This window comes from Petaurus breviceps, unplaced genomic scaffold (genome assembly GCF_028583685.1).
Source record: "Petaurus breviceps papuanus isolate PSGF00001 unplaced genomic scaffold, PetGlider_PUasm1.0 154, whole genome shotgun sequence".
Taxonomy (NCBI): domain Eukaryota; kingdom Metazoa; phylum Chordata; class Mammalia; order Diprotodontia; family Petauridae; genus Petaurus; species Petaurus breviceps.
In genome coordinates, this window is record NW_027185715.1 from 10,366,562 (window position 1) to 10,378,673 (window position 12,112).

Genomic DNA, 12,112 nt, shown 5'->3' on the forward strand with positions numbered 1-12,112 from the left:
TTCTGTTTCACCCTCTGGTTCTAGTATCTCAGGGCAGTTTTCCTTGATGAGCTCTTGAAAGATGTTGTCCAGCCTCATTTTTTCATCATGATTTTCCAGTAGGCCTATGATTCTCATATTACCTCTCCTGGATCTGTTTTCCAGGTCAGTTATTTTTCCATTAAGATATTTTACCTCTTTTTCTAATTTTTCATTCTTGATGTTTTGTTTGACTGATTCTTGGTTCCTCATAGAGTTATTCACTTCAATTTGGTTGATTCTAGTTTTTAGTGAATCATTTTCCTCAGTTAGTTTTTGAAGCTCCTTTTCCATATCACACATTTTTCTTTTTAAGGAGCTGTTTTCTTCATTGCAATGTTTTTCTAATTTTGCAATTTTGACTTTAAAAGAATTATTCATTTTATCTTCTGTCTCTCTAATTTGGTTTTCAAAGTTCTTTTTGATTGCATCTAAGAATGCTTTCTGTGCTTGAGACCAGTTCCCTGTTGAGGCTTCAGCTGTGGGTGTGGAGTCAACACTGTCTCCCTCTGAATTTGGTTCCTCCCCCTCACTATAGTAGGACTCCAGAGTCTTTGTCTTTGCAGTCTGCTTTTTACCCATTTTGAGGCAGGGCCCTAGCCATGCCCTTCCTCTAGGGTTCCCAAGCCTTTACTGTTTAAAGTTTTTCTTTGGGGCAATAATTACTGTGCTTTCAGGATCAAGGGGGGGGGGATTGGAGCAGCTGGGGTTCACTCTGCCATCCTGGTCCCTGGAAGTCCAGATAGGAAGTCCAAGATAGCTTTTTAAATTTCCAGGCTCTGGGTTGGTAGTCCCAGGAGTAGCTGTTGCCACTGCCAGGGGCCCTGCATTTGACTCTTACCCAGCTCTGTCTAGTCCCAGCCCTGCAGTGATAGACCTGGAAATGGCCTTTGTGGTTGGTGAGACAACCTGCCTCCATGTTGATCAGGCCTCGTCTGAGCCTCTGCGCCGAGCCCCTGTGTCTTCCGGGCCTCTGCCCAGAATTTCTTAAGATTGATATTATTACCTCTTCTTTCCCCTTCCTGAAAACAGAAGTTCACCTCCTCAGGTGGTGTTTTGAATGGGAAGACAATAGGGAAACTTCATTTCTTGAATTTGGTTTTGAAGGGAAAGAATATTAAGAAGTAACTCTCTTTGGAAATTATGGTGGCTGATGATTTTTGTACTTTTACAGAAATACACTAGGACAGTGGATAGATTACAGACCCTGGAGTCAGCAACACCCAAGTTTAAATCCAGCTTCAGATCCCCAATAGTTTGCCCCTGGGCTAGTCATTCCACATCTGTCTACCTTAATTTTTGCAACTGTAAAATGGGGATCATAATAGCACCTAACTCCCAAGGGGCTGTAAGGGTCAAATGAGATAATCGTTGTAAAATGCTTAGCACAGTGCCTGGCTCGTATTTATCCCTGTATAAATGTTAGCTGCCATTATTATCAAATCCAGACAGTCAAATTAAGATAATAAATTGAAGGGCATGTGTATATGTGGCTGTCTCTATGTACATGATGTCCCCAAAGTGTTAGTACAGCTTAAAACTAAGATTTTGGAGATCTGTGTGTGGGTGTGTAATAGTTAATACTCATGTGTCCATCATACTGTGGCTTCACATTTTTTGGTTAAAACCTTTTCAAAGCATGCATACCATGTTACATACCTAGTATTACTTCATTTTCTTTGTCTTGAAATAGGAGTGAATAGTGTTTTCAACTTTCAGACGGGAATTTTTGGAGAATTTTTAATCACATTTGAAATAGGAGCTTTAAAAATCTGAGCTATAGTTCTGTTGAAACCACTTTGAAACACTTATTTCTACCTCTTTAGGTGCAGAGAATGTTGAAAGAGTATTGGTGACCATTATTCAAGGAGCAGTAGAATATCCAGATCCTATTGCCCAGAAAACATGCTTTATCATCCTCTCAAAGCTTGTGGACCTCTGGGGTAAGTCTGGTGGTGAATTATCACCCGGTGTTTGTCTCCTGCTCTGACCTTCCCTCTCTTACAGCTTTTGGTGATCAGGACTCTTGGTTGGCACTTAATCACCATTGTGATACATTCATAATTAATTTCTCTACACAAAATGAAAGTCTTATGTTCTCTTCACAGGGGGCAAAGATGGGCCAGTAGGATTTGCTGATTTTGTCTACAAACACATCGTTCCTGCCTGCTTCTTAGCACCTTTGAAGCAAACTTTTGACCTGGCGGATGCACAGACAGTCTTGGTGAGCACCTAGAAATCTTTGTATAATTCATATATAGATTGTTGTTGTCTTTAAAAAGGCCACGTTGGTTGTTAGATTTCTTAAATTTAGTTTCATTTTTAAAACATGTTGATTCATGTTGACAATAACCTTTGTGTTACTAAAAAATCCATCAATTCCTACGACCGTTTTTCTGTGCTGATGAACAATATCAGTGTCCCTAAAACACCATCTCAGAGCATTTAAACATTGACTGTAAACCTGTTCACTTCTTCCAGCTGCAGCTGTGTACTCCTTTCTCAGTGCCCCTTCACCCCAGTTTCATTCTTCTTACTAAAGTTCTGTTTTCCTCATTTGCAGTTGTTTTAAAATCCATCCTCTATAGAGAGGAGATGGAGGTGCAGCATATAGGGCAATGGCCCTGGAATTGGGAAGACTTGTGTTCAATCCCAGCCTCAGATACATCCTAGCTGTGTGACCCAGGACAAGTCACTTTAGCTCTGCTTCAGCTTCCCCAGCTGTAAAATGGGGATCATAATAGCACCTCTCCCTACTCCCACGGTTTTTGTGAGGATCAAAGGAGATGATATCTGGTAAAGTGATTAGCACTGAACCTGGTACATAGTAAATACTATGTAAATGCCTCCTGTCTTCCTAATGCTTGCCCACGTAGCCCAAGTAACTCCAAATATTTTTCAAGTAATATCCCTTTTATCTGAAGACTGTAATTTAAAAGTACATATCAAAATTATATATGTAAGTTTATTTCCTGTGTCTTTTATATCAGTCCCTCTAGCACCAATGCAATATTCACAGCACCAACAATCACTACAAATATAGCTCGATTGCAAAATATAATAGACTCTCCATGGAATAGACAGAAGCAAAACATTTATCCAGACACCAGAAGACCAAATCCCAACATGAGGAAACTGAATCCATCATAGCAACACAGAAGTTAATGCACCACAACGTAGCAGAGAGCCACACTATCATTTAGCCTTGCCACAAACCAACACAAGACCCATATTTACTCACAAGCCTGTCTCCTTTGGTCTAGTTGCTCTGACTCCCAGCTTCCTGTGAGCTCTGCTCCACCGTTCCGCAGACTCTTCCCACTACAGGCTCCATGTGATTACATTCAGCCTGTAGGGAGCAGAGTTTATTTTCAAAGGTCTTCAGATTCCCTTAGAGTTATTAAGGGGCCGGGAAGATCTTCAAATTACCACCATTACCATTATAATCCCTTAGAGATTTTTGGCCAAGATTTTTTTCCTGATTCACAGCTCTTAATCTCATTGCAAAAGCCTTGCAATTTAGCATGATCAAAATGACTTTTTATCTCTTGGAGTTGCTTCTCTTCCTGGTTTAGTTAAGTACTGTCCCTCTAGTCATATCTGAGAGAGGTACCTGATCTTCCTGCTGCTGACCCTGTTGTGCTGTGACTTGAGAGTGAGGTCCACCTGCATACCTGTAGGTGCTATGATTAGTCAGCCCAATTCTTCCACATTGCCTTCAGCTTTTCCTAGCAGGCCGATAACAAAGAGAGAATTCTTCTTGATTATAGGTGGTCTCAGAATCAGTACTGGAACCCAGGTTTTCCTGGCTCCAAGGCCAGCTCCCTCTTAACTGTGCCATGCTGTCTTCGTTGATATATATTGATATCATTGATATAAAGCCAAAGATCACAAAAATACATTCTCATGGTAATTGAAGTTGGTGAATTTTGCGACATGTATATTACGTAAGAAATCTCAGGGAACCTTTTTGGTTTTGTATTGAGGATAATGGCAGGGAAATCCTTTTTTTTTTTTTTTAATTCCTTATGATTTCTCTGCAAATTTCTCGTTATAATGTTGACTTGGAAGTTGTGAAAGAATGAACTTGTACTAGGAATAGACCATTCGGCTCCACCTCCTATCTTTGGCCTCCCATCCCCCTACTTCTGGCCTATTACCTTTTCCATGCTAAATTGCCTTCTTTTCATCCAGAAGAGAACAGTGAGAAAGACACAGATCAGGGGCCATTTGTCTAATTGGAAAAGAAATAAACAGAAATTGACCATTAAGCTTTGTTTTTCAACAGGCTTTATCTGAGTGTGCAGTGACTCTAAAAACAATTCATCTCAAAAGGGTAAGTTTTGCAGATGTTTTCTTGGGTATTATATTTAGACCTTTATTTGTATAAGGATTTTAATCATAATTTTATCCAAACCATTTTAATCATAATTGAATCTAATTCGTTCTGTTGCAAACCCTTTTAAAGTGTTAATTGAACAACTTTATGTCACTGGTTTCTAGGGAAGATGAAGGTAGTAGCTGCAGATATGTGTGACCCTCTTGTTATAAAACATACCTCCCCAAAATAAAATGCCCCCTCATCTTGAGGAAAGATACATAGATCTCAACCAGCAATCAGCCACTTGGAATTTAGTATTATCTTACTGACAGAGAACATCAAGAATGATCAGAAATAAAATAAGGGTCAAATATTTTCATAAAGCGTGAGTAGGCCAAGTACCTCATTGTCTTCATTTATGAGTTGTGAACAGTGCTTACCATTACTACATGGTTCAGAGAGGTGTGGGAGGAAAGTGCTTCATAAATAACTCATTACATGTGAATCCTTACTCTAGAGCCCAGCAGTTGATTAACCATGGATAAAGTCATTTAATCTTTCTGGGCTTCAGTTTCTTTACCTTTAACATGAAGATTTGGACTAAATGAGGCTCCGTTTAGGTTTAAGATTCTATTGTTCTGTGATCACTCACTGATAGATGATAATATGAAGAAGATGCCACTCTGGATGCTGTTGACAGTATATTATTGCTGTTGACTTTCCTAGGACTCTATAGTCACTGCCACCACCACTGAATGCCACCATTCTAGAACACTAAACTCAGGTTTTTTCCCCCTAATTTGTAAAAGGGGTGAGGAGTGTTTTAATTTTATTTTTAAAAATTCAATTGCTGTCTAAATAACAAAGTTGTAGTTTGGTTGTATTTACATTTGATTGAATTTTTCAGGGCCCAGAATGTATTCAGTATCTTCAGCAAGAATACCTCCCTTCTCTGCAGGTAGCTCCAGAAATAATACAGGTAAAAACCTTCCTTATTTTTTAATTTAACTATGGGAGCAAAAATATTTGTACCTGAAATTCAGACTTTGATTTAGAAAAGTGAACATTAATATAACCATTTAGCATTAGACCTCTAAATTTTTTATATGCCTAACTGACCGGTTAGAGCAGTTAAGTTAAATGCCTAACATGTCAAATTAATTTCATCCGTTTTCAAACTATTTGTCAAGAAAAGTAGACAAGATAACCTCAGTTAGTAAGCAGGAATTTATTAAGTGCCCGCTAATGCCATGCACTGGCAGAAAGACAAGAGACTGGCATTAGTCAGTGAGCTTCTCTTCTCTTCTGTCCGAGGAGCCAGCAAGCACCTGGAAGCATGTGTGTGATAAGTCCCTGTCAGATAAATACCAGGTAGGGAGGCTGAGGAATGCCATGTTTGTGGTGGCACTCAACAAAGAGAGTATCTGATCTCTTGGCTTGCAGTTATCCAGACAAATTGAGTTTTGAATGTATCCATTAAGTAAAAGTCATATGTGTATCCACATCCTGCCATTTTTGAAATGGGTTGTTTGTTGTTTTTTAAAGGTTAGTGAAACTAAGGTCTCATGCTTAGGACTACTTGTGATTGCAGAGAAATGGGGACACATGTCATGAAATATCTGGAATTTGCCATTACATTTTCATTTCACAAAATGACTTTTGTGCTCATGCTTAGTTTTCTTAGCCAAGTGTAAGCTTGACTTACAGCTTGAAGTAGAATCACAGTGACCCTTTTATGCTTGAATGGAGGTCAGGATCCCCACCCTTTCCTGGTCATAGTTCCTTTTTCCTGTCCTTTCCTGATGAGTCACTGGTAGGGCTTGTCCTTGGGACTGAGCTGCTGCTAGAAAGGTACAGATTTTCAGCTTCTTGGTTTTTGTCCCTGAGGGATGAGAGAGAAAAGCTTCAGCAGTACTTCCTCCCCACCCCAAGTCATCGAGGGGCACCTGTTAACCATGAGAACTGTACTTTTAAGAATTTGTGAATGAATCATTTCGTGTTGCATAACATTTGGCACCAGGGAACTGCTAGATTTGCTACCTTTAGAGGTGAACTTGATCTTGGATACTGTTTCTACAAGTGACCTTTCTTGAATTTTGTGATGGTATTCACAGAGGTTCCATTTTCCCCTTAGGAGTTCTGTCAAGCCCTTCAGCAGCCTGATGCTAAAGTGTTTAAAAATTACTTAAAGGTAAGTTTTTGAAGGCAGTTGATACTTTGTGTAGCCTTGTAATGAAACCATGGTTAAGAGTAAAAAGAAAAACAATTTTGGGGGATATTTTAAAACTTTACTGTTGAAATGGCCACCTGTCACTGAAGGGTCCTGACAAATGGGTTTGGAAGAACCTTGTTCTGTGCTGCACATGGTAGGATGTCCTTTATAGCTTTTGGTAAAGGCTGTTTGACTTCCAGATCTGGCAGACATGGCAGAGAAAAGGAATACAATAAGTAGAATTTGTGTGTACATGGGAATAGTTTTTTCAAAAGATAATTCTGGTAAAGTGGTAGTTCAGGTTAGCAGCATTGTATTGACTGCCCTGCCACCTGCGCTCAGCAATATGTAGAGGAAAGGAGCTGAGTGAAAGCATCCAGTAAGGAAAGAGAGCTAGCCTAGACCTAGCCTAGGAAAGGATTAGGAAGAACATAAGAAGGCAAGGAAAAGGGAATAAAGTTCTGTGTTTATTCTATGTATAAAACATTTTTTCTTGCGATGTTGGGACAAAGTGTACATACATACCTAGATATGTTTTGGTTGAGATCTTCCCATGATCCTTTTAACATTCTTGCAGATACTAAAATTATGTAGAATGGTAGGGTCCTAAAAACTGACCATAGCATATTTTTTATTTGGTGATTAGTTTATAAGCCTAATTGAAATGTTAATCTTCTCGGCGTGGAAGTAAAGCAGTATTTTTCATTTTAAATAGTGTTCTTCCTCCATGAAAGTCTCATTAGTTCAGTATTTTACCATGGCATGGCAGTAGCTGGTCCCTGAAGCCTTGGCCAGCAGAGGCCTCGGAAGCTCAAGTAGATTGGACATAGCTAGCACAGCTCTGTGCACAGGCCCAGGGATGGGCTCTGTCCTGTTCAAGGAGCACCACCACCTGCCCCTGGCCCCCTCCCCACAAGTGAGAAGGTTGGCTGTCAGCACTCAGGAAGAAAGGGGAGGGAACCAAGTTCTGGTTTGCTTTGAAATCATTGTACCTTGTAAAGATTGTACAGATATCATCCTGGGCACAGAGTGGTCCCTGGTGCTGTCGTGTCAGACTGCTCTTTCTATTTCTTGCCCTTTTGTTTTCTTCCTAGCTGTGTAGGAGAGCTAAAGAAATGTGAAAAGGACTCTTGTTGAGTAAAGAAGTAAGAAGTGCAGTCCCTCATACATAAAGATGACCCTCGGCTTGGAGTTGTTCTTGTAGGGGTGATGGGACAGTTTGTGAGCCGGATCATTAGGGCGGGGGTGAAGTCTGAGCCAGCCCAGAGGCTTAGCCGCTGCCTGGTTACTGCCACCCTTCATCTCAGTGTTTTTCAGGGGACGGTGCTTTAAATGTTCAGGGACAGCATAAGTGTGTTCTTCCCTGAGACAGCCTGAAGAACAGGACATTTTTCTTCACTGTTTCTGGAACACAACCGGAGTGTTCATGGCATTGTGTCTTATCTGCTGGTTCCTCCCCCAAATTTGTTCCTGGCTATCCTTCAGGATTCAGCCAGAGTGTGCACCTTCTCTGTGATGTTTTGCCAGACTACTCTCCTCTTCTTCTTCTTCGTCTTTTTTTTCTTTTTTGGAGGGGGTAGTGGAGGGCAATTTGGGGTTAAGTGACTTGCCCAAGGTGACACAGCTAGTGAGTGTTAAGTGTCTGAGGCCGTATTTGAACTAGGTCCTCCTGACTCCAGGGCTGGTGCTCTATTCCCTGCCCCACCTAGCTACCCCTAAGACTACCCTCTTCTTTAGTAATCTCTTCTGCTGTTGAGCTCTGAGAACTGTTAATGGGCAGCTCATTTGGCACTTCACCAGCACTGCAGTGTGGTAAATACAGCCAGACTGTAAACTCCACATGTCTTGTCCTAGGCTTTTGCATTCAGTAGCTAGCAGAGTGCCTTTTTTATGACACGAACTTGCTGTCCATTATTGGGGTATTTTGCATTGTGTTAAGCATCACAGCCTTGTTGGGAGAGTGCTGGCCAGGGCTGTCTCTGGCACGTCTTGGTGCTTTGACCTTTTTCACTTGATTTCACTGCTTAGCACCCACAGCAGCTCTAGGAAAAGATAAGTGACAGACAAGCTCCTTTTCTGCATTAAAAGGAACAAAAGATGACTCTCAGAGGACACATTCTGTGTCACTTTGAACTTATTCAGCAAAAGGAAGACTCTTATCTATTCCAGACCCTGTTCATGTGGTCTTTATTTTTTTACTTGTCTGTGGTCTCAGGTAATCAGCAATATGTAAAAAAGCTTTTGTTTTGCTTTAATTTACCTATGAGTTTATGGATTATGTGAAGGAATGATTTTAGATAGCTGCCATCTTTCACTACAGAGGAATGACTACATTCCATTGGTGAATCAGGTCCTAGGCAATGACTGTTATGGGAAAAAGCTCCTTTGTTTCTCTTTGAAGTAATTGTGTCTGATACCAGTACCAGAGACCACCCATTCACCTTGGAAGGAATTGTACTAATACTTTTTTTTTTTTAACAGGTATTCTTTCAGAGAGCAAAGCCCTAAGGATCACACTGGAAATCCATGTACCAATTTCCGTGATCAGGAACTCCAGTTAATAATTTATACAGATGGTATTTTTTTTGTGCCATTCATACTGGTGATCTTTTTAAAGTTGCTCTGTGCTTACCTGCAATCTGTATTTTGGCATTTTTCTGTAAAAATGGGGTTTGACTGAGTTGGCTTGAATACAGGTATGTATGAAAAGTTGACCTGCATGCCTACTCAGATTGTTGTATAGAAAAAAAATTGCTGTAAAAAAAATACAGCAAAGCTGTCATGGTATCTTTAATTTTTTATCTGAAACTTAATTGAAGTCATTAAAAACCATAGCAGTGATTAAGCAGTGTATATTCTAAAAAAAATTATCGACTATAACACGTTTGCCGTAAGAATTTAATTTTCCCTCATGTATGCCAATATTAAAATATGGAAGAAAAAAAAAGAATCAAAACTGATTATTTTGTAGATAGCCATGACATTTCTTTAAGCTGTTTCAATGCTAACATGTGTTTCCTACAGAACACAGTGATTTCATAAATTAATTGATTTAAAAGTAGGTGCTGGTTATACATTTTTATATAAAAAAATAAATTTTATGTAGTGAATTCTGCCAAGTTTTTTTTTAAGTCATTGTTCATGCTGTATATTAGCTGTATCTTCTTGTGTATCTAGCTTGTCTGTCTGTATTTCCTGAAAATATTTGTAGTGGGGAGCAGGGTTGGGGGGGGGGGATTTGTGGGGAAAGGTTCCAGTCTCAGAATCCACAGGCCTGGGTTCAGATCCAGACTCTGTCATTTACCGCCACCTGCTCTTAATGGTGCATCTTAATCTACAGAATTAGGATAATGACCTTTTTATTATGAACCTCGAAAGGTAAGGGTCTGGGTGACTAGGTAGCACAGTGAAGACCCTGGAGTCAGGAGGACCTGAGTTCAAATACGGCCTTAGGCACTTACTAGCTGTGTGACCTTGGGCAAGTCACTTAACCCCAATTGCCCTTCCTTCCCCCCTCCAAAAAAAAGTGGGGAGGAAGGTAGGATCAGTCCAAGGAAAGCAGTAAAATACAAGGTGCTTCTGTAGATGTGAAGTCTTTTTTTTTTTTTAACAATTGGGGTTAAGTAACTTAACTCAAGGTTACACGGCCAGGTGTTTCTGGGTGGGTGCTAAGTATCTGAGCCCAGATTCGATCCCTGGTCATCCCGACACTGGAGCCAGTGCTCTTTCTGCACCCCTGTACATGTGAACTCTTGGAAGTGGTGTCTGTCCTTCCTTATTCAGGAGCTGTTTTCCCTAAAAGTTGTGTATAAATCTAATTTGGCAAAATTTTAAGCACTTGAGATGATTCTGTTTTAGGAAATGTTAGGTGAATGTTTGTAAAGCCAGCCCTACTTTAGCTTAGCTCCATCTTTTTTGGCGTAGGACTTTGGTCAAGGCAGCTATATGCCAGTGTTTGCATTTTGTTCATGGGCCTTCCAAGGAGCAGTGATCCAAGACCTATAAGCAGCACTCTTTTTTTTCCCTACATAGAAGTCATTTTCAACCAAACCTTCTTCAGTTGACCTGAAACAATGACTACAGCCATCTAGGATGAAACTTTCAGCCTGCACATTTTTCTTTCTTTCCCACTCTACCCCATCTTTCTCACCAGCTCTTTCAGCCCCTTGTATCAGACTTGTGGTGTTTTGTATGAGGGGAGCAAAGCCAAGGAAGGGAAATAAGCAGTTGTGTTCAGAACTGTGGAGTGTCTCACACCCCAGCCAGGTTACCATTTAAGGGACCTTGCCAGAATAGACTTAAGCCTGCTTTTTTTCCTTGCCTGAGCAGAATCTCAAGATTTGGGACCAGTTTCGCTAAATTTAAACCACATCATTTCACCAAAACAAATACACCCCAGGGTGCTGACAGAAAGCAAGCTCAGATGCAGTTGGTTTTTGTTTGTTTGTTTGGGGGGGGGGGGGAGTCAGGGCAGTTGGGATTAAGTGACCTGCCCAAGGTCACACAGCTAGTAAATATGTCAAGTGAACTCAGATCTTCCTGACTCCAGGGCTGGTGCTCTATTCACTGTGCCACCTAGTCGCCCCTCAGATGCAATTGTTGAACTGATATTGATCATCTTGAAGCATTTATGGGTGTAGATGAAGCTCCAGATAATTACCAGGTATGTTCTGTGCCAGACTCCGTACCTGACACTGACTGGGCATGAGACAAAAACAGCCTCTGCCCTCATGTATATGATAGGTAGAGACACAGTAGAAATAGGGTGAAGGTGGGGGAGGTAAAGAGGAGGTTCATCCGAATCTGGAAGAAAACTAGGGATGTCAAGAAGTACAATTAAATAGGGAATACATTCCAGCTGGGGCGAGGCACACAGGCTGATTGTGGATCACCTTGTTTGGGTGAATACGAAAGCCCATTGAGCTGGAGCATAGCATGTGTGGAGGGCTACAGTGTGTAATAAGCATGGAAAGAGGTTGTGCCCATGCTGTAAGGGGCTTCAGAAGTTGTATGGCATCAATGGAGCTTATTGTGCTGGCTGAGTAACATAGACTGGCTCTTCAGGAAAGTCACCAACTTTTTGGAGTTTGGCTTGGAAAAAAACGAGGCCAGAAGACCAATCTGGACAGCAAGGTGACCCCATGGATAGGGTGCTGGACCTGTAGTCAGGAAGGCTTAGCTTCCTGAGTTCAAATCTGACCTCAGACACTTAGTAGCTGTAGGATCCTGGGCAAGTCACTTAACTTCTGTTTGCCGTACTGGCTCATCTGTAAAATGAGCTGGAGAAGGAAATGGCAGACTACTCCAACATCTTTGCTAAGAAAACCCCTAATGGGATCATGGAGTGGCAGACACGACTGAAAAATGACCAAACAACAATAATAATAGTGCAGGTAAGAGATGAGAAGGGCCAGAAGATTGGGTGGGGTGAAGTAAGTACAGAGTAGAAATTGTAATACTTGGCAGCTAGTTTATGAATTTGGGTAATTGGAAGAATGGTGATAACCTTGCCACAAATAGGGAAGTTTGGAAGATGATTGGGTTTGGGGGGAAAGATAATG

At 40.9% G+C, this 12,112-nt stretch overlaps 1 protein-coding gene across 1 annotated transcript in view; it reads left to right on the plus strand.

Annotated features, from left to right (window-relative positions):
• The window catches only part of XPOT (exportin for tRNA), a 45,789-nt gene extending 36,128 nt beyond the window's left edge, over positions 1–9,661 (plus strand). Inside the window, exons 20-25 of the mRNA XM_069080783.1 lie at positions 1,845–1,961; positions 2,127–2,242; positions 4,307–4,354; positions 5,247–5,318; positions 6,474–6,530; positions 9,033–9,661. Coding sequence (XP_068936884.1) covers positions 1,845–1,961; positions 2,127–2,242; positions 4,307–4,354; positions 5,247–5,318; positions 6,474–6,530; positions 9,033–9,059 — 437 coding nt within the window. The 3' untranslated portion in view covers positions 9,060–9,661. The remainder of the gene's footprint in view (positions 1–1,844; positions 1,962–2,126; positions 2,243–4,306; positions 4,355–5,246; positions 5,319–6,473; positions 6,531–9,032) is intronic.
• The last annotated feature ends 2,451 nt before the right edge of the window (positions 9,662–12,112 follow it).